Here is a 23,674-nt window from a genome sequence, read left to right on the forward strand (position 1 = left end):
GAGTGTACTGTATCAACTGTATCTATAAGAAAACATTAAAAGATGAGGAACAAAGGATACAGATATTAATGTATCTGTCCAGTGTTCCAGATTTTTTATGAAATATTACCAACAATTAATTACAATCTGAATTAAATAGATTATTAATAAAAAATATATAGAATTGAGGATGTGTCCCTGCTTGGCCCGTTCAGAAACAACAGAGTGGTTTGGGCGAATACTGGTTAAAAAAAAAAAATATTTGACAGCTTAGCCAATGAGACTCAGCCAATGAGACACTTGGATATTCAAATGAGTTCCCACGTGGAGGCACTGGGGCAGATTGCCTGAGCCTGGTTGCATTAAGTCAAATAGTATGGACAGATTCAGGACTTCAAAATGCACAATAAAACTACTAGGGCACTTTACTATAACAGCAATAAATGAATAAATGCACACTGATTATTTCACAAGTTTTAGTTGTTTCTGTCCTTTGCTTTGTCATTATATTCTTGATATTTTTGTTGTTAGGAACCTAAATAACGTTAGCTAGCTAGCTACTGGCTGCTGCTATTTTTATCACTCAACAACAGCTAACAAGGTTTCCTCTTGACCTAAAACTTTTAGCTGCAAACCACATGATTTAAAATAGAAGGAAATTGTGAGATGGTTGTTGTGTGGATTATTTTCTACTGCTTCACTAAATCCCATTTTAGAAGTCTCCCTTCCTAACTATTTTACCAACCAAAAATATTTCCTTGGCCAAATATTCCCAGATTTTCATAAAACAACCACACATGTAGTTTTTCGTTTCTGCATCACCAAATTTTGCGCAAAGCAAAAGAGTCGGCTAGGTGCGCTTCAATTACTTGTTTGGTGCAGCGGACTGCAGGGGTGTAGTGCTGCCATCACTCTGCTACTTCTCACAATTGTGCTCATTTAGTTATGTTAGATCAAAGCTGAATCAATGTCTTGGAAGATCACATAATGATTAATTGTCACTGGGCACAGACGTCAATTCATTTAATTGAAATGACGTGTAAACAACGTTGATTTAACCAGTGTGTGCCAGTGGGTTAGTTTTCTACATAACAAAACTAAATATAATAGCATAGTATAATGTTACTGTTACACCAAAAACACCCTCAAATCTCATAAGAAATGCAGTGATGGTAAGCTGAATAGTGCCCAAACATTATCAGGGGGCCAAAACCCAACAGCGCCAGAATGTGCTATGATTGAAAAAAATTAAATACAGGAAGGCTATAAAGTTTAACACCATCTGCTCTAATTTGCCCACGAAATAGGAATTCAAGAAGATCTAAATGCATATTCCCATGAAATTGATTGAGATCAAATGATCGGCATGCAAACGCAGTTTGGACATTTCACTTGTAAAATGTAAAGAATATTCATTCATGATTGCCAGTTATGAAGCCATGGCCTATTTTGAAATGAGGTATGCCTAACTTGGTGTTTGAGGGTATTAAAAATATAAATGTTTCTTGAGACAATATGTGTGGGCATAGGTAGATGTTGCAATTGGAGGATGCATTTTATGCATATTCTATAATGATATTCAATAGGCTACATCTGGGACGGGAACGTGCAGCTAAATGTTTTTATTCATAAAGGCAACTGTCCCGCGAATGTCCCGAAAATCATCTTGTTGTCTCGCATTTGGGTATTTTAAATGTGGTCACCCTATACAAACCAAATGATTTGAAATAGAAGTGACTGGTGAGATAGTTGTTGCATGGGCGTTGTCCTTTTTGCTAACACCAGTTGTGGATTGATTAGCTTGCTAGTTATCTTGCTTGTGTGCGGCACGTGCCTCCCATTATCTCAAGAATGATCCTTCTCCCCACTGGAGAATAAAAACATAACAAAGACAAAAGCTGCTGGACCAATCACATAAGGGCCAAGCAAATTTCAAGCATAAAAAAAAACATTCAAAGAGTTTGAGATGGGGTTTTACTGGACAGTTACTTTAAACATATCAACATTGAATCAACATTTTGTCAACACTGCTCAGGCTTTTGTTTCTTATGTTTGCTGCTCCAAATCGGGGCGCTGATATTCACGGGTCACCATAGAAACCAGTGCCATTGGAAGATATCATATTATTGTTATCAGACTTAGCGTTATCTAGGAACCTCAAGCTGTGTTGATTTGGCCAAGAGTTCTCTAGGGATAAATTCCTCACTGTGGTGACTCATGATGCTATTTAATCATTTCCTTTTTCCTCAAGGTTTTTCAAACTTGTTGAATGCATGTGCAATTTTAGATCACTTATAAATAACTTGTTTTTGTAGAAAAAAAGGTCAGGGTTGTGTACTTACCAAAGGAGTGGGAGACTTCTCCACATCCAGGATTAGCTTTCCTATGTTGCCTCTGTCGTGGATCCTCTGCATGGCTTCTTTTACCTGGGGTACAAACACAATAAGACCAAACACTGACTGTCACATAAAATCAATGTCAGTAATAACAATATATACCATATAGTTTAGACATTCGATCCCCCAAAATACAGCTTGTGATTTTGTTTGGGAGCTGTATGTGACTTTCTGAATAGAGTGCATGCAGTTTTAGGCACTGCACATTAGGTGGCAGTGGTGACACAGCAAGCCCATGAAAAACATAGCGACAGAGTGTGAAGTATGTGCACAGAGGAGTAGATGTTGCAATCGGGGTAATAAGGGTTTGCACTTCTCTTCACAGCAACTTCTAAACTACATTTAGCATCTTCCATCCAAACTCTTACAATAGGAGCCAGCTAAAAATCACATTCTTAAATCACAGTCCACATTGTCTGCAGAACTGAATGCTATTATGCTGTGCAAATATCCTGCCTAACAACGGAGTGTTTAAAAAAAACGTATTGGTGCAGTGAAATGTGTTGTTTTACAGGGTTAGCCATAGTACAATCTTCATACACAGCCCAACAAATTACACTCAACAACCACAACTAATTGGTGTTGAGATTCCAAACTCTACCAATCACATGATCAGTGTTAGTACACGCTCTCATTTAGAATGATCAGAGTGTTATTATCTGAGTGGAACAGTTGCTACATGTGCTAAGCTGAAGGTCATGTTTTAAAATGTTACTGCCTGTTCATTCAGCTGGGTGGAAGTGAGAGGTCAAACATTACACTTCCCAGAGACAGTGACTCTGAAGCACACACTGAATCTCTCTGAAATAAATCAGTGCAGGTCACTGTATAATCATTCAGTCAGTCATCAGAGCCAGCACACATTTAACACAGCCAGGATATGCCCAAAGCATGACGATCATCACACCATTTCACAGGACTGAAAAATACGTGTCATTTCTAGAATTCTATATTTTGCATATTGCGTGCCGTGGTCTGGTGGCTTTTCTGAATTGATATACATGGCCGGAGAAGATTAGCGTCCCTGTCCTTCATCTAGCCAGACTGAGTCTATACCCAAACCCTCCGTCAGAGCTCATGACATTTACAGATGATTGGAACTGCTCACAACCCACCTAAAAAAAGTGCTGCAAGTGTATTCCTCTTACTTCTAGGGAGGTCAACCCTGCCACGCAAATACTTTTCATCACACCATTTCACAGTATGACATATACCATGATGAGATAATCTATAATGATTACCTCCTCTAAGTCAATGCCACTGGAGACCACTTTAGGGCTGTCTTTCCATGTATTTTACCTTACTGTCAGACTCCATTTTAAAGTTGCATCTCTGCCTCCATACTCTTTGTTCTATGTGGTGACTTTTCACCAATCCCCATGTTTCAGTGCTCAAAGCACACCACACCGTGCCCTGACTGTAAACTCCCCATGCTCCCTATCACCTGTTGCTGCGTAGAGCAGAGAAGGGATATCTCAGACCAGTCTGCCCTGATGCATCTCAGAGGTATTGCCTGTGTGCTCAGTGTGATTACTGCAGAATGAATCCATTTACAGCAGTCCATTTCCAGACGAGCACAATAAAACGCTGAGAGAGCAGTTCAAAATATATATTTTGCATCTTTCAAGGCACGGTGCATTTTCAAAGTCATATCCGTATAATGGAGCAATTGTCTTTGAATATTTTGGAAGGAAGCAATTTAGAGTCATGAGTAGGCACCCATTACATTACTGTGATATCTTTAGTAAATGGAAATGTATCAGTGGTAACATTTCTACAATGATTCTGAAATCCATTGAGCACATGTTGTTTCCCCTGATTGTGTGTTGTTTCATTCCCCTCGGGGTTGGATAGATCTCTAATTTCCTTTAATTCATCCCTGGTCATTTCTAATGGCAGTATTGTTTGCATTACCAGAAACCCACTTGAGAACACAATTAGGAAAAGGAGTGTACCAAAAATCAATCCTATAGTCAAATACGGCGAGATGCTCTAGAAGGCTCTGTGGTGCTCTAATTCAACATGATGCACTCTGCAATGGAAAACATGAGTCACAGGGCTTTACAGTGCGACCATTTTACTTGCATAAGTACCTAAATATTTAGCTGTGCGACCTGGAACTCTAATTTAGGAGCACCAGTGCGCTTAGAATGAAGATGATAATTGTTGCAATGATTCCTTCACTGTACTGCAGGCCCGGGTGCCATGGAAGATATGCTTGCACCATTACTACAAAGAAAACGGCTTGTTACCTCAAATATTTTTCATTGTGCTCTTAAATTTCTTTGCGCTCCAAAATCTTTCAACTTAGGCACACACGTGCTCCCTGTAAAAAAGGTCAGCGTAGAGCCCCGAGTCACATCCCTCCCTGTAGGTAAACAATTACCAGCATGTGAATAATTATCATTCATAAGGTTCACCTTAAATCTAATACATGCTTACTAACTTCAGCCGCACAGAATAGCCCAGTGTACAATAGCTTGTTAAAATGTTGTTTTCAATGTCCAGGAACCTAAGTACCAGTGGCTCAAACTGGAGACCGGCTGCTTAAGTAGTGGCAGCTGTGAGCCACTCCAACCTGATGGGTGGTGGGTTGTGGAATTAGATCTAATCCCCATGTTATTTCTCCAACAATTCTAACAGGATTTACCAGACTGGAGTAGCACCGATGTTTGAAGTTGGAACAATAACTATTTCATTTTCTTTCACCTTAAGACTAAAAACTGATTTAAAAAATGTATAATCTAAAATGTCTTTGAGTGAGACCATTTTATCCAGTTTGAAAAGCAAATATTTTTAGCCTTGGGATATCCAAGTGGAGTGCTATCCAGACAGTATTCAGTAGATAAACCATGAAAAAAGCATTTCTACCAGGTAGGTGCACCCATCTCTGTCCATACATAAATGATGATGTTAGTAAATAAATAAACAATGTTATGGGAAAAAGTAGGATCATAAATACAGCCTTGTGAGGTCATATAGTTACTGTGAGTCAGTAGATCCCTCCATTTCTGACAAATATTGCCGAAGCATTTTCCTATAAGCCACTGCAAACAGAGTACTTTCAATGTTGAGAAAGTTGTGTTGGTTTGGACGGCTGTGATACCTTACTACCACATGGTTAATCCATCCCCCAACTCATCTCCACCCCCCATCTCTTAATCTTTAGGTTCCTTTGTTAAAGAAGATTTAGATTTAAGGTGTCTGCCTGCTTCCCATCCGAAACAGTTTGTGCATATATTATGACAACATTTTGTGATGTTTTTGTTCGTTTTGGTCTTTGGCAAGGGTTTTTTCGCCTGTTCACAAAAAATATCTTGTCATAGCCGAAGTCTATGCCCCTTTGTCGATGATTGGTCAACAGTAGGGATTCTTGAATGACAACAAACACTTAATTGAATGAGAGACGAATCGTTTTCATTCACATTTTTTCACATGAGAAATATTGAATTAGTTAGATGTAAAATTGCGCGACTAAGAGCTCCTTGGCAAAAAGATTCAAAATAATTAGGACTATTTTGAGGAAGTGTATATTGGCTACGGCGTCTCAAGATGGACAAACAGTAGTATTGATGATTTTTTCCCTCATTTTTCAAACAAAGGTCTTTTAAAGGAGTATTCAAGCACACTCGTTCAGTTTGCCTAGCGGCCGAACCAAAGCATGCTGAAGGCTTAAGGGCATTGAGTCTTATCATGGGCTGTGGAGGGTGGAAGGAACTCAAGCATGAAACCAGAACAACATAATCCAGACTGTGAACCAGCAGTCTGTGTCAGTGTCTGTTCCTGTGTTCAAAGCCGTTATCAGAGTTACTGCATTGGAAATCATGTATACTATCAAGTCATTCAATAACTGTGCTGGCGTGATGGAAGGTAGAGGGGTTTCATGGAAAAGGGTAATGTGATTACTCTCTGATCTTGCTCATTAAAACTCATGGGGATCTACATAATCACTACATGGGAATAGTTCAATCCCTCAGAGATGATGACCGTGGATGGCCTATATCACTGTTCTCATTACCATGGTACACACAGACAATATACCTCTTTGTCTGGATCCCATTGTTTCCAGAACATTCTTTAGCTAAAAGAAATGATGTAATCCAAGCCTAAAGCAGAAATAGGTCAGGGACTGTTAATGTGATGTTAATTAACATGAATGGAGAATTGTGGCTGGTTGGAGAGTTGGTGGGGGGTAAATTGTGAAGCAGGCATATATCTGAGAACCAGCAAGGAGGCTCCGCCATGCTTTATCCATGGTGAACCCCTACTGTACTCCCTGTCTAGATCCTGATTACACCCTAATTGGCCAAGACACTCCAGGTTAGACAGGTGTAACAGTACTCTTCTTGCGTTGTGTGCAATCAATCATCGACATGAACTCCAACTTGTAGCACCAGTCATGGAGATTTATTCTGATAGAAACAGCACAAAATTGCACGTCATGCAATGCACGGCTCACCATCCAACTCTGCACTCACGCACTGTACAAAATATACCCCCCCCACAAAAACACTGCATCTTGTGTGATGTTCTAATAACATTTACAAACAAATGTATATAAATTGTACATTCAAATCATCACTTGTAAGTATAAAAATCACTTTTGACGTACAGTGCTTTGCAACCAACAATTTACCGCTGGTTTGGTGTTTTTTCACTGGGACGATTCTAACTGAAACATCCTCCCTTGTAAGCAAGCCACGCAAACCAGCCAATAAGATGCCATGTTGAGTAGGTGAAGGCAAGACAAAACTAAAACCAAAAACCCATTGGCTTAACATTAAAGTGGCAAGGGGAACCACCAATATAACCCTGTTACACAGGCAATGCTGCATGGGTATCCAGGCAACCTCTCCTTCATTCCATCCTAAAGACACACCCTCCACCCTCTCCAGCCAGGCGAGAATCGTTTTCCAGGCTCAGCATTTACACGAACCAACGCCCCCTGAATTCTCATCCCACACACACCAGCAACGGGAGTCTTTGCCCCAGGCTCGCCACCCCACTTCCCTTTAATGAGGCTCTTCATGGGCTGTGGTTCCAGAGAATACCCTGCATTTCGTGCCAAACCTCACTGACAACAGCAGAGCACAGGGTTCCCAGGAAAAAGACAAAAATCTCATAAAACACACCTCTCTCTCTCTCTCATACAAAGCTGAAACTCACATGCTGCACGACATCCTCCCAAGACAACATCACTGAGAGCTCCACAGACAGCTACAGTATCAGTCCTCCCACAACTGCTGACAATTACACAACTCATTTCACCAACTGTGACGTGTTCAAACCACAAAAAGAACTTCAGAACGGATTTCACAGAACTCACTGGGAAAATGTACAGAAAAGCTTCTGCTAACACAACCAGGTATGGCTGCATCCCGGTGGTATCCATATGATGTTAAACAGTCATATCTTGGAATTCCTTTCTGAGACCATGCCAGAAGTAGTACTGTGATGTGTTGTACCGGTGAGTGCCAAGCCTATGAGGATCAGAAGGCCTTTTCCCGAAAACGCATCGTCAGGCTTGATAAATGACTTGACATTCTTTAGCAGGCAGCCGTAATCTCAATGTTTAGCAGAGAGCGGTCCTCCCAGATGAATGTGGGCAGCTGGTTAATGAACAGATCCTCCTCCCACAGCAGGAAAAGGCCACGGCATCCCACACCAGCCTCACACAGGAGATTGATTTCTAGGCAGACAGCTACTGTCACAACTTCCAGTAGCATCCAACATTGACAAGACCCCAAATGACAGGAAAGGCAGAAATTCTGAAGGTCTGGAGAAAACGACTACATTGTCAGACATATATATAGCATGTTCAGGCGGAGGTGTGTAATGGGAATTTTAATGTTTGTGCTTATAACTAATTTCTGTGTTCTATTCATGTGCTGTTCTATAAACCAATTTCTGTGTTCATGCAAGTGGTTGACTGAACAAATCCGCCTCTTATCAGTAGCTGCAATTTGGAAGTACGCCCAGACGTTGTTTTGAGAACGAACAAACGATATCTCCGTTTCCAGGTCTCAGCTTAGAGAGAAGCCTCGTGAGGTGTTGGTCTGTCACGTTATGAAACAGTATTATGAAACAAAACAGTAATGATTCATTAATTATGCTAAATCATGCAAATATAACTTGTTTGTTTATAGTCGTACATAAGACAACTGCTGGGACAGCCCAGGAAGAGCTTCTGACAGAAATGTGTTCTATGGTGCATTGAGTTAGTTGGAACCTCTCCAGCGCACTGATAATAAACAATGATTCATTTAAGATTGACTTTGAGTGTCCATGTGTAAGACTTTTTCCACAACAGATTTTTTCCACAACAGATGTTTGTAGCATAGAACATTGTTTGAGAGCAAGAGAGGTAACCAAAGCCATAGCATCAATAGACCTGTGTTACAAACGCTTTATAATGGAAAATAGTTTTTCATCATGCAAAAAAAGACCTTCCTTTGTGCCACCAAATAACAGAATCTTGTCACCATGTGAGCTTGAGTGAATCTAAAATCTGAAAAGAAAATGCTGACATGGAGAAGATGGATGTGGGTTCCCAAGACCTTCAATGTGTTTATGGTGGCCAGTGTGGCCAAGTTCTTTTCAGATCATTGTCCCACAACACAAAAGCAGGTTTTCATTGAATTTGGCAACACTGCTGTTCTATGGTGTGCTAGTAAGAGGGCAAAGCATATGTTCGTGTTAAATACAGTGCCTTTAGAAAGTATTCATACCCCTTGACTTATTCCACATGTTCTTGTTATAGCCTGAATTCAAAAAGGATTAAATTGCACTTTTTTCACAACCATCTACACACAATACCCCATAATGACAAAGTGAAAACATGTTTTTATATATACAGTTGAAGTAGGAAGTTTACATACACTTAGGTTGGAGTCATTAAAACTTGTTTTTCAACCACTCCACAAATTTCTTGTTAACAAACTATAGTTTTGGCAATTTGGTTAGGACATCTACTTTGTGCATGACACAAGTCATTTTTCCAACAATTGTTTACAGACAGATTATTTCACTTGTAATTCACTGTATCACAATTCCAGTGGGTCAGAAGTTTACATACACTATGTTGACTGTGCCTTTAAACAGCTTGGGAAATTCCAGAAAATGATGTCATGGCTATAGAAGCTTCTGATAGGCTAATTGACATAATTTGAGTCAATTGGAGGTGTACCTGTGGATGTATTTCATGGCCAACTTCAAACTCAGTGGCTCTTTGCTTGACATCATGGGAAAATCAAACGAAATCAGCCAAGACCTCAGAAAAAGAAGTGTAGACCTCCACAAGTCTGGTTCATCCTTGGGAGCAATTTCTAAACGCCTGAAGGTACCACGTTCATCTGTACAAACAATAGAACGCAAGTATAAACACCATGGGACCACGCAGCCGTCATTCCGCTCAGGAAGGAGATGCGTTCTGTCTCTTAGAAATTAACGTACTTTGGTGCGAAAAGTGCAAATCAATCCCAGAACAACAGCAAAGGACCTTGTGAAGATGCTGGAGGAAACAGGTACAAAAGTATCCATGTCCACAGTAAAACGAGTCCTATATCGACATAACTTGAAAGGCCGCTCAGCAAAGAAGAAGCCACTGCTCCAAAACCACCATAAAAAAGCCAGACTACAGTTTGCAACTGCACATGGCTCAAAGATCGTACTTTTTGGAGAAATGTCTTCTGGTCTGATGAAACAAAAATAGAACTGTTTGGCCATAATGACCATCATTTTGTTTGGAGGAAAAAATGATGCGATCTATTTTGTGAAGTGCACCAGTCCCTCCTGCAGCAAAGCACCCCCACAACATGATGCTGCCACCCCCGTGCTTCACGGTTGGGATGGTGTTCTTTGGCTTGCAAGCCTCCCCCAAACAGTTCTATTTTTGTTTGTTTGTTAAACAATTGTTGGAAAAATGACTTGTGTCATGCACAAAGTACATGTCCTAACCAACTTGCCAAAACTATAGTTTGTCAACAAGACATTTGTGGAGTGGTTGAAAAACGACCTAAGTGTATGTAAACTTCCGACTTGAACTGTATATATTTTTAAATATCTCATTTACATAAGTATTCACACCACTGAGTCAATACATGTTAGAATCACCTTTGGCAGTGTTTACAGCTGTGAGTCTTTCTGGGAAAATCTCTAAGAACTTTGCACACTTGGATTGTACAATATTTGCCCATTATTATTTTCAGAATTCTTCAAGCTCTGTCAAATTGGTTGTTGATCATTTCTAGACAAGTAACTCAGCCACTCAGGAACATTCACTGTCTTTCTGGTAAGCAACTCCAGTGTATATTTGGCCTTGTGTTTTAGGTTATGTCCCGCTGAAAGGTAAATGAATCTCCCAGTGTCTGGTGGAAAGCAGACTGAAGCACGTTTTCCTCTAGAATTGGTCCTGTGCTTAGCACCATTCAGTTTATTTTTTATCCTAAAAAACTCCCCAGTCCTTAACGATTACGAGCGTTCCCATAACATGATGCAGCCACCACTATTAAACATTTTGAAAAACATAATTCCAATTTTATATTATTGGGTATTGTGTGTAGATCAGTGACACAAATTCTCAATTGAATCAATTTTAAACTCAGGATGTAACATAACATGTGAAAAAAGTCAAGGTGTGTAAATACTTTCTGTAAGTGCATATAGAAGAGATAGTACAGTACTGAAGGGGTAAGCTAAACTTGTCTTTTTGAAAATGTACTTACAATATGAAGGATGAATGTCTAATAGTCTTCAAATTGGGATGTTATCAGCAGAAATAAAGAGATCCCATCTAAAAATGTCTACCACATCTGTGGATTGAAAATACCCAAAGGACTTCTAAGAGCCACAAAAAAAATAGAAGTGCATTACAAACCAACAAAAGTGACAGCATTTCAGACTTCTTAATGGAGCAAAAGAGAAACTGTCATTATTCTGTAAATTATGATGTGCTACTATTATAATTAGAAAATTCACAAGCTCCCGTCGATCACCTGAAGGAAACTCAGTGTGCTGTGATGGAGATATCTTGACTTGACACTTTTAACAATGCAGAAGAAAATAGTCCACTCAGTCAAGCGACACAGAAATTCACATTTCCAATGCTGTGCATATAAGGAAAAAAGTTACCACATGATTCAAAATAGATTAATCAAAGTGAATAGGGTTTAGGAATCAAAGTGTTATTATCTAGTTATTTACAGCCGTTTACATGTTGTTCAATTCATCTCTGCAAATCAGTTGGATTGCACACTGATAAATAACATTAATGTCTATCATTTGACATGTTTATGAACAATTCACCAATACTAGTCAGCCATCCATTTTCCTCCATGTATTACAGATGAACAGATAACAGCAGACAACCTTTTCTGGGGGCTTCAGTTTCTTCTACCATTTGGACACATTCAGCTTACTGCCTACTACGAGAGGAGAGGACTGTGTTCATCATGCTGTCTTACACAGGACAGGTTTGCCAGGTGCGAGGTCATTAAATCAACAAGCGTAGCTAAGGCCAAGATTTAACATTACATTACATTTAAGTCATTTAGCAGACGCTCTTATCCAGAGCGACTTACAAATTGGTGCATTCACCTTATGATATCCAGTGGAACAACCACTTTACAATAGTGCATCTAAATCTTTTAAGGGGGGGTTAGAAGGATTACTTTATCCTATCCTAGGTATTCCTTAAAGAGGTGGGGTTTCAGGTGTCTCCGGAAGGTGGTGATTGACTCCGCTGTCCTGGCGTCGTGAGGGAGCTTGTTCCACCATTGGGGTGCCTGAGCAGCGAACAGTTTTGACTGGGCTGAGCGGGAACTGTGAGAGCCTTAATTTAATTTAAGAGCCTTAATTCAAATGATAGTGTTAATAGAAAGGTGCAGGAGCCAGAGCACACATGTGGCGAATGACAACAGCCATTTGAATCACTGGAATAAACAGGAATGATCAGACCATTTGGTGGAATCAGTAGCTAACAATGATAACAACCCATAATACATGCCTGTCTTAGCACGGCTCATTTCAGTGTGTCAGAGAGCCCACATGCTGCTGATAGACTTCACAGTCCTACAACGTCACTGGTCAGTGAAAATGGCTCTAGGGTGTCATAACAGGGTGTGGCAGCCTGGTCACTCTCTTGCCACCCCCATATTCGGAAGAGTCCCTGGCTACACTCCGGCCTATTTATCAATGCAGGGCTGTGGTTCCTATGGCAACAGTGGCAAGCTTGGCTCAGCCGGGGAGGTAACGCTAGAGCTGGTGTGGCCAAGCCGAGAACTGTGCCATGATATACAACCACGTAATACTAATGCTGTAGCTTAGTTAGCGACCCGAGACCGCAGAGCAGGAGTCAACTGGGCAACAAGTAGCGACAGAAAAGGTGCTGTGTTGAGAATACTTCTCGGCTGTAGGATAGGATACAGAGAGGATACAGATGACAGCATTAAAGCATTGAAAGTGTGGTTCAAGCTTGTGTTTCACAAGATTTAGGTGACAACTCAGCAGAGTTTAACCATGACAGTCTCATTAATGAGAAATCAAAACATATTTTCAGGACAAGGTGGACTAGTGAATCTACTGAATCTTGGGTTATCTGTAGCCTGGCTACGGTGGTAGTACATCCTGAGTAATGCCAGTGTCAGTAATGGCCTTCTGCCTGATAGGCTGGTGAGGGGAAAACACTGCTGGTGCTGAGTTTTAACAAGTGCTGTCTGAGAGGACCATAAATCAGATTGTTCAGAGCTGCCTGGTTGCCTTGCCTGCCTTCTGTCAACGCCAAATCTGAGGTATCAGGGAGCAGAGTGGAACAGCCAGGCTGGGTGGGAGGGAGAGCTCTGCAACAACAGTAAACAACTGTCCAAAAACAACCGAAATGTGTTCAGGTGTCAGGACACTGACAATTCCAAGGCAACAGACAAATGGATGTGGCCTAAGGTAAAAATGGTTTCTTCCCTGAGTGAGCAACACAGCATAAAGCATACTAGAGTTGTGTTTCTGGAGGGGTGTTCATTTCCTGGAGTGCTGTGAAAGACTGACTGGTTTGGAGGAGCAGGATACAGCTGGTTGATGTGCATCTCTAAGGGGGAGCTTTGTGCATTCTCTGGCTGCATTCCTCTAATAGCCCCCTCAACTTCACTATGGACCTCTCCAGGACTTCACTTGACTCACGGCACAGAGAGAATTGCCTCTGTGATGCTCAGGGCATTCAGAAATAGTTTGTAGCAATTGAAGTCTGTGGCTTCAAAGCTGCTCTCCAAGACAAGGGCCTTATAGGTAAACTTGCTTTTCATTGTGCAAACCCGTTTGATATATTGCTTCGCAAAACAAATCCGAGTCTAGGGACATTAAGAGGCTGTGGAGAACAAAAGGATATCCCCTGGTCAGGATGTCACGGGGAGATGGTGCATGACTACTGTGGAACAGAAGGTAGAGGACCATACCAAACAATCACAGCGAGGCCCCTGGCCACACTGGTGCTGAATGATGAATGTTGCTGTCATAGAAAGTATCCAGATAAACATCTTCAGCTCAGGGGGTTAAATGGCATCCAGAAAGCATGGCCACAACACAGGTAATAAGATTCACATTGCTTGGAGAAGACATGGCCAACTCATCTATTTCCCCCTCTGGGTCTGGTATTGTTTCCAAGCAGAACAGTAGGATCATAAACAACGATGACTATTAGGGCTGAGCTTTAGTGTGAGCGATGCTGTAAAATGTTAAAACACTGAAGCCTCCTTCAAACCTCTCCCTTTCACAACACTCTCCTCCACTATCCCTTGCTTTCTCATTAACCTTGACTAATTTCTCTCTCTCTCTCTACCCTTACACTCTCTCGCCCTCTTCTGCGGTACCAGCTGCAGTCTCCTCATGATTAGCAGAGTAGTTTTGCTCCGGGCAGTGACTAGTCTGCAGACGTATCAGTCAGGTGATACAGACCGCGTAGTTAGTATGTTATTACATCTTATGACTGCCTGGTATGGCAACTGCTCTGCCTCCGGCCGCAAGGCACTATAGAAGGTAGTACGTACGGCCCAGTACATCACTGGGGCCAAGCTTCCTGCCATCCAGGACCTCTAAAAATGGTCAAAGACTCCAGCCACCCTAGTCATAGACTGTTCTCTCTGCTACCACACGGCAAGCGGTACCGGAGCGCCAAGTCTAGGTCCAAGAGGCTTCTAGGTCCCCCCCCCCCACACACACAAACACACCACTGCCACTCTCTGTTGTCATCTATGCATAGTCACTTTAATTAACTCTACCTACAGTGAGGGAAAAAAGTATTTGATCCCCTGCTGATTTTGTACATTTGCCCACTGACAATAGAAATGATCAGTCTATAATTTTTATGGTAGGTTTATTTGAACAGTGAGAGACAGAATAACAACAAAAAAATCCAGAAAAACGCATGCCAAAAATTTTATAAATTGATTTGCATTTTAATGAGGGAAATAAGTATTTGACCCCTCTGCAAAACATGACTTAGTACTTGGTGGCAAAACCCTTGTTGGCAATCACAGAGGTCAGACGTTTCTTGTAGTTGGCCACCAGGTTTGCACACATCTCAGGAGGGATTTTGTCCCACTCCTCTTTGCAGATCTTCTCCAAGTCATTAAGGTTTCGAGGCTGACGTTTGGCAACTCGAACCTTCAGCTCCCTCCACAGATTTTCTATGGGATTAAGGTCTGGAGACTCCAGGACCTTAATGTGCTTCTTCTTGAGCCACTCCTTTGTTACCTTGGCCGTGTGTTTTGGGTCATTGTCATGCTGGAATACCCATCCACAACCCATTTTCAATGCCCTGGCTGAGGGAAGGAGGTTCTCACCCAAGATTTGACGGTACATGGCCCTGTCCATCGTCCCTTTGATGCGGTGAAGTTGTCCTGTCCCCTTAGCAGAAAAACACCCTCAAAGCATAATGTTTCCACCTCCATGTTTGACGGTGGGGATGGTGTTCTTAGGGTCATGGGCAGCATTCCTCCTCCTCCAAACATGGCGAGTTGAGTTGATGCCAAAGAGCTCCATTTTGGTCTCATCTGACCACAACACTTTCACCCAGTTGTCCTCTGAATCATTCAGATGTTCATTGGCAAACTTCAGACGGGCATGTATATGTGCTTTCTTGAGCAGGGGGACCTTGCGGGCGCTGCAGGATTTCAGTCCTTCACGGTGTAGTGTGTTACCAATTGTTTTCTTGGTGACTATGGTCCCAGCTGCCTTGAGATCATTGACAAGATCCTCTCGTGTAGTTCTGGGCTGATTCCTCACCGTTCTCATGATCATTGCAACTCCACGAGGTGAGATCTTGCATGGAGCCCCAGGCCGAGGCATCGTGACAGTTCTTTTGTGTTTCTTCCATTTGCGAATAATCGCACCAACTGTTGTCACCTTCTCACAAAGCTGCTTGGCGATGGTCTTGTAGCCCATTCCAGCCTTGTGTAGGTCTACAATCTTGTCCCTGACATCCATGGAGAGCTCTTTGGTCTTGGCCATGGTGGAGAGTTTGGAATCTGATTGATTGATTGCTTCTGTGTACAGGTGTCTTTTATACTCCCTTTAAGAGTGTGCTCCTAATCTCAGCTCGTTACCTGTATAAAAGACACCTGGGAGCCAGAAATCTTTCTGATTGAGAGGGGGTCAAATACTTATTTCCCTCATTAAAATGCAAATCAATTTATAACATTTTTGACATGCGTTTTTTGGATTTTTTTGTTGTTATTCTGTCTCTCACTGTTCAAATAAACCTACCATTAAAATTATACACTGATCCTTTCTTTGTCAGTGGGCAAATGTACAAAATCAGCAGGGGATCAAATACTTTTTTCCCTCACTGTACATGTACATACTACCTCAACTTACCGGTGCCACCGCACATTGACTCTGTACTGGAACCCCCCTGTATATATTGCTATTTTTTACTGCTGCTCTTTAATTACTTGTTATTTTTATCTCTTATTCTTATCCGTATTTTTTGAAACTGCACTGTTGGTTAGGGGCTCGTAAGTAAGCATTTCACAGTAAGGTCTACACCTGTTGTATTCGGCGCATGTGACCAATAAAATTTGATTTGATTTGAGTATGGAGCAGCAGGTACTAATCTCCCTGACTTTCAACACTTTTCCATGCTGTGACGGCATAAGGCAGAACACACCTTCACATCCAAAACATGACTCTCTGTGTGGTGGAGGCTTCCAGATAGAGAACATGTGTTCCGAAGAGCCCTCTTGGGGGAGACGTGAACAGCAGGCTGGTAGTAATCAAAGCACTCAAGTGACAGATCTCAATTCATCACACATCACATTATGTCTCCTGATGGAAAGGGAACATATGAATACAGTAGGTCAGTCATATCTCTCTGACCAACTCAGGCCTGCACTACTGTTGCACACGAGGAGTAATATCATTGTCAATATTATTACAAGTGCAGTACATACAGTCCCCAGAGTAAAATGATTGTAAGTTTAGTCAACACTCTGAAAGCCTGTAAGTCAAAAATCCGCAAAATGTTTCTAATGGACAGATCTAAGATAGGGAAGCCTTTGAGAAAAGTCCATTTACCAACTCAAAATTATTTCCTAATTACAAATCTTGATTGGGAAAAAAATTATAACTTATTACAGTATGCCATATCAGTGTGATACATCTGTAATTAGGGATTTCAATTCCTCAATCACTTTCTTTCCTATTCTGGTGTGAGCATTTAAAGGCGCCATCCATCTTGGCATGACTTTGCAGAACGCTGTGGATAGATCAACTTCTGAAACCATGACAACCATGCAGAATAGTGGGGAGTCAGTCTGTCACTTTCCCACCACAAGCCTGATAGGATCAAAAGGAAAAACAAGAAACCAAGATCCCAGAAATGTTACATGTGCAGAAAAAGCTTATTTCTCTGAAATGTTTTGGACAAATTTGTTTACATCCCTGTTATTGAACATTTCCCCCTTGCCAAGATAATCCATCTACCTGACAGGTGTGGCATATCAAGAAGCTGATTAAACAGCATGATCATTACACAGGTGCATCTTGTGCCGGGGACAATAAAAGACCACTCTAAAATGTGCAGTTTTGTCACAACACAATGCCACAGATGTCTCAAGCTTTGAGGGAGTGCACAATTGGTATGCTGACTGCAGGAATGTCCACCAGAGCTGTTGCCAGATAATTTAATGTTCATTTCTCTACCATAAGCCACTTCCAATGTCGTTTTAGAGTATTTGGCAGTACGCCCAACTGGCCTCACAACTGCAAACCACGTGTAACCATGCCAGCCCAGGACCTTCACATCCGGCTTCTTCACCTGCGGGATTGTCTGAGACCAGCCACCCGGACAACTGATGAAACTGAGGAGAATTAATATCTGTAATAAAGCCCTTTTGTGGGGGAAAACATTCTGATTGGCTGGACCTGGCTTCCCAGTGGGTGGGCCTATGCCCTCCCAGGCCCACCCATGCCTGTGCCCCTGCCCAGTCATGTAAAATCTATAGATTAGGGCCTAATGTATTTATTTCAATTGACTGATTTCCTTTTATGAATTGTAACTCAGTAAAATGGTTGAAATTGTTGTGTGTTGCGTTTTTTTCTTTTGTGTTATTGACTGTACGTTTGTTTATGTGTAACTCTGTGGTGTTGTTTTTGTCGCACTGCTTTGCTTTTTCTTGGCCAGGTCGCAGTTGTAAATGAGAACTGGTTCTCAACTGGCCTACTGGTTAAATAAAGATGAAATAAAATAAATCAAAATAATTTTGTTCAGTATAAAATAAATCTTGTCCTCTATTCATTGCTTGCGATCTTCAAGCAAGTCAGAGGTGGCTGTTCAACAATGGCTGTTTTCTGAACACAAGGGAGCCCATATATTAAATATCCTCTTGTTAACTTCTCTAAGGTAGGGGGCAGTATTTTGACGTCCGGATGAAAGGCATGCCTGTTGTAAACTGCCTGCTACTCAGGCTCAGAAGGTAGGATATGCATATTATTAGTATATTTGGATAGAAAACACTCTGAAGTTTCTAAAACTGTTCGAATGATGTCTGTGAGTATAACAGAACTCATATGGCAGGCAAAAACCTGAGAAAAATCCAACCAGGAAGTGTGGAAATCTGAGGTTTGTAGTTTTTCAAGTGATTGCCTATACAGTATAGTGACCTGGGGTTCATTTTGCACTTCCTAAGGCTTCCACTAGATGTCAACAGTCTTTAGAACGTTGTTTCATGCTTCTACTGTGAATAGGGAGAGAATAAGAGCTCCTGGAAGTAGACGACTGAGAAAATGACATGAGCTCAGAGGCGCACGCTCACGTGAAAGTTAGCTGTGTTCCTTTTCTTTTTTGAAGACAAAGGTCTTGTCCGGTTGGAATATTACTGAAGATTTATGATAAAAACATCCTAAAGATTGATGCTATACATCGTTTGACATGTTTCTGCGAACGTAAATATAACTTTTTTTGACTTTTCGTCGTGACATTTTGCGCACGCTTCCTGCATTTGGAGTAGTGGACTAAACGCGCAAACAAAAAGGAGGTTTTTGGACATAAATGATGGACTTTATCGAACAAAACAAACATTTATTCTGGAACTGGGATTCCTGGGAGTGCATTCCGATGAAGATCATCAAAGGTAAGTGAATATTTATAATGTAATTTTTTTGTCATTTCTGTTGACTCCAAAATGGCGGGTACTGTATGGCTTGTTTTGATATCTGAGCGCTGTACTCAGATTATTGTAAAATTTGCTTTCGTCGGTAAAGCTTTTCTGAAATCTGACACAGCGGTTGCATTAAGGAGAAGTGTATCTATAATTCTTTGAATAACTGTTGAATATTTTATCAACGTTTATGATGAGTATTTCTGTAAATTGATGTGCTCATTCACCGGAAGTTCTGGGAGGCAAAACATTTCTGAACATTACACGCCAATGTAAAATGGGTTTTTTGGATATAAATATGAACTTTATCGAGCAAAACATACATGTGTTGTGTAACATGAAGTCCTATGAGTGCCATCTGATGAAGATCATCAAAGGTTAGTGATTAATTTTAGCTGTATTTCTGGTTTTTGTGACGCCTCTCCTTGCTTGGAAAATGGCTGTGTGGTTTTTCTTGTCTCGGCGCTGTCCTAACATAATCTAATGTTATGCTTTCGCCGTAAAGCCTTTTTGAAATCGGACAATGTGGTTGGATTAACGAGAAGTGTATCTTTAAAATGGGATATAATAATTGTATGTTTGAGAAATTTGAATTATGAGATTTTTGTTGTTTTGAATTTGTCGCCCTGCTATTTCACTGGCTGTTGAATAGTGTGTCCCGCAGATGAGACTCTAGCGTCCCACATACCCCAGAGATTAACAGTACACTCGTAGAAAAAAAGGTGCTATCTAAAACCAATAAGGGTTCTTCGGCTGTCTCCATAGGATAACCCTTTGAAGAACGCTTTATTGTTCCAGATAGAACCCTTTTGGTTCCAGGTAGAACCCTTTCCAATGAGGGTTCTACATGGAACCCAAAAGAGTTCTACCTGGAAACAAAATGGGTTCTCCTATGGGTACAGCTGAAGAACCCTTTTGGAACCCTTTTTTTCTAAGAGTGTACTGTACAGAATCATGTACCAAACCTGGACTGCTGAACACTCACTACATTTCTAATAAACTTCATTTTCTGAGTTTCTATAGTTTTTTAAAGGTCTTCATGAACATTCTCTGATTACAGGCAAAATTCACTTCTTAAAGAATGTTGGGCACATTGACTAGAAGCCAAGATCAAAGAGGGAGTGAATAAGTATCTATGCCATCCTTCTGAGAGACAACACTGTGAGTCATCTGGTGGGCACAGGGTCATCGTTCAAATAGGTGGAGGGTTTTTCTAACAAGAAAAAATGTATCGAATAAAACATATAGTCCCTACTGTTCAAACAGGCTTTCCTCGCACTCCCCTCTCTGCTGGAAAGGCCAATTATTTTGCAACTTCAAAACCGGAATGACGCAAGAACATGTTTGCAGGCAGCAATTTCAGCTCCAAAATGAAGCAAAGAAAGGATGGCATTTATTTTTATCGTCTAGTGCACACAACCAAAACTTTACTTCTGCTTTTAACCTAACCCCTCTGAATCAGAGAGGTCGGCTCTGTGATTTGAACTGGCCGCCTGACCAACACAATGTAATTCAATCAAATCACATGACACACTGTATCTCCTTGACTGTTTCTACTAAAATAACAACATGTCAGCCTTACAAGAGAAACTATTCACATTTCCTGGAATGGATAAATGGGACTAAACACCTCCCTCTGCAACTGGATCCTGGACTTCTTGACGGGCCGCCCTCAGGTGGTGAGGGTAGGTAGCAACGCATCTGCCACGCTGATCCTCAACACTGGAGCCTCCCAGGGGTGCGTGCTCAGTCCCCTCCTGTACTCCCTGTTCACCCACGACTGCTTGGCCAGGCACGACTCCAACACCATCATTAAGTTTGCAGACGACAAAACAGTGGTAGGCCTGATCACCGACAACGATGAGACAGCCTATAGGGAGGAGGTCAGAGACCTGGCCGGGTGGTGCCAGAATAACAACCTATCCCTCAACGTAACCAAGACTAAGGAGATGATTGTGGACTACAGGAAAAGGAGGACCGAGCACGCCCCCATTCTCATCAACAGGGCTGTAGTGGAGCAGGTTGAGAGCTTCAAGTTCCTTGGTGTCCACATCACCAACAAACTACAATGGTCCAAACACACCAAGACAGTCGTGAAGAGGGCACGACAAAGCCTATTCCCCCTCAGGAAACCAAAAAGATTTGGCATGGGTCCTGAGATCCTCAAAAGGTTCTACAGCTGCAACATCGAGAGCATCCTGACTGGTTGCATCACTGCCTGGTACGGCTATTGCTCAAAATCCGAGCACCAGACACTACAGAGGGTAGTGCATATGGCCCAGTACATCACTGGGGCTATGCGGCCTGCCATCCAGGACCTCTACACCAGGCGGTGTCAGAGGAAGGCCCAAAAAATTGTCAAAGACCCCAGCCACCCCAGTCATAGATTATTATGGCAAGCGGTACCGGAGTGCCAAGTCTAGGACAAAAAGGCTTCTCAACAGTTTTTACCCCCAAGCCATAAGACTCCTGAACAGGTAACCAAATGGCTTCCCGGACTATTTGCACTGTGTGCCCCCTCCCCCAACCCCTCTTTTACGCTGCTGCTACTCTCTGTTTATCATATATGCATAGTCACTTTAACTATACATTCATGTACATACTACCTCAATTGGTCCGACCAACCAGTGCCCCCGCACATTGGCTAACCGGGCTATCTGAATTGTGTCCCGCCACCCGCCAACCCCTCTTTTACGCTATTGTTACTCTCTGTTCATCATATATGCATAGTCACTTTAACCATATCTACATGTACATACTACCTCAATCAGCCCGACTAACCGGTGTCTGTATGTAGCCTCGCTACTTTTATAGCCTCGCTACTGTTATTTTTCACTGTCTTTTTACTGTTGTTTTTATTTCTTTGCTTACCTATTGTTCACCTAATACCTTTTTTGCACTATTGGTTAGAGCCTGTAAGTAAGCATTTCACTGTAAGGTCTACACCTGTTGTATTCAGCGCATGTGACAAATAAACTTTGATTTGATTTGAAATGTACAGTAATGTCTTAGACATTGGATAGGAAGGACAGAAATAATTCAATTTGTCTATTCATTTTTTCACTTGAGACAGATTTAGGTGAATATCTGTATATATACTGTATATGTGTATAAAGAAATATAACTGAGTGGAGGTAAACACCAGTAATATGAATGGAGAGGAAAAGCTCCGGAAAGCTTTTCACTATTCTATAAGCAGGGGATCTTGTGAATAATTAAACCACCAATCATCTACCTCATAGCAGCAGGAGTGTAGTCTCAATAAATGACTCTATGACCCTCCGTGCAGAGCTGCCTGCTAACCACTAGCAGTTCCACTATCAAGTCCGCAGAAATAGCAGAATGTGTGAAACACCCAAATGTCACATTTGTGTTTCTTTACTAACAGAGTTGGTGACAGTGTAGAAACAGAAAGAGGAAGACACCCAGAGAGATGCACTGGCAGAGATGGAGAGGAGAGATTGATGTATGGATTTCATGTGGGCGTGAATGTGAATGTCGCATAACTGCAGCCATCAAAACCAGCAACCGAGCTCAACGGCCCACCTGCCATCTGCGGGCCGAACCAACGTCCACTAACAACAGTGACAATCAACAGACGACACTCCATCCAAGATGTTTCCATACCAACTTCTCTAAAACTTCCCTACCCATCTGTGTTTCCTTAGTGACCGTGTGGATCATTCCCAGATTGTAGACCTGCCAGTCAAAGACATCATGTCAGATGTGTTCAGGGAAATGTCCCTGCCCACCAGCTGTCCCCTTACCTCCTCCAGTGCCCACAGGGAGTCCACCACAGGTTTGATCTTCTTCTGGTTGTAGAGGGAGAAGAGTTTCTCCACCACCGTTTTCACCTGCCCACACCTGCCCTGCTTGAACAGGAGGTTGAGCAGCGAGAATCCAGCAATGACCTTGTTCTCCTCGTAGAGTTTAATAGGGTTCACCTTCTCAACCTGCCACCACTGGGGAGTCAAACCAGAGACACACACATCACTTACCCCAATAACTCATTTGTGCTTCATTGTAAGTAATGAATGTTCGATAAATATTAAACAGACTGTTCCATTCTGTAAACTCAGTGACAGACTCAGCATTTCTAACTCACAGATTTTGCAAGGCTGAAGAAACTCTTTGTTTCCCCAGTCACCATGTTTGATGAGCCTGAAAACACAAAAACAAAGACACAAGCTTATAGAGAGAGACAGGGTGGTGGTGTTAACTGTTGGGCTGAAGTGATGGGTGAACCGTAAAGAGCCGTGAGGTGAAGAGAGGTGATTGTGGGGGAGGAGTGGTTGCCTCCTTTAGATCTGGCAGAGCGTGCCCTGGCACAGCTAATGAACTCTGTTCACCGTCATGTTATAAATTGATTCATGCCGCACTAGTGTTACAACTCCACGACTGTCATACTGACAGAAACACTAATTATACGTTATTTGAAACCCAAGAAGGCTCTTGTAATTAAACAATTCAGATGTGGATAAAAGCCAGTAAAATATATTCAGGTGTCATTTTTAATCCATTTGAATTAAACTACATTTCGCACTGAATCACAACGCACGCCTGGTTTTCAATGAGGTTCAAGCGGTCGCTTAAATTCTGTCCAGATTGACTATTGAGTAGATGGAGGGATATTACCTCGAAATAATAGGACCATCT

General features: G+C 41.7%; 1 protein-coding gene across 1 annotated transcript in view; it reads right to left on the reverse strand.

The window, feature by feature from the left end:
* The window catches only part of LOC106587190 (putative NADPH-dependent quinone oxidoreductase VAT1L), a 33,502-nt gene that overhangs the window by 2,544 nt on the left and 7,284 nt on the right, over nucleotides 1–23,674 (reverse strand). Inside the window, exons 6-8 of the mRNA XM_014175287.3 lie at nucleotides 23,124–23,179; nucleotides 22,786–22,980; nucleotides 2,322–2,405 (exon numbers count right to left, since the gene is read on the reverse strand). Coding sequence (XP_014030762.1) covers nucleotides 2,322–2,405; nucleotides 22,786–22,980; nucleotides 23,124–23,179 — 335 coding nt within the window. The remainder of the gene's footprint in view (nucleotides 1–2,321; nucleotides 2,406–22,785; nucleotides 22,981–23,123; nucleotides 23,180–23,674) is intronic.

Source organism: Salmo salar, chromosome 26, assembly GCF_965601325.2.
Source record: "Salmo salar chromosome 26, fSalSal1, whole genome shotgun sequence".
In the NCBI taxonomy this organism is placed as follows: domain Eukaryota; kingdom Metazoa; phylum Chordata; class Actinopteri; order Salmoniformes; family Salmonidae; genus Salmo; species Salmo salar.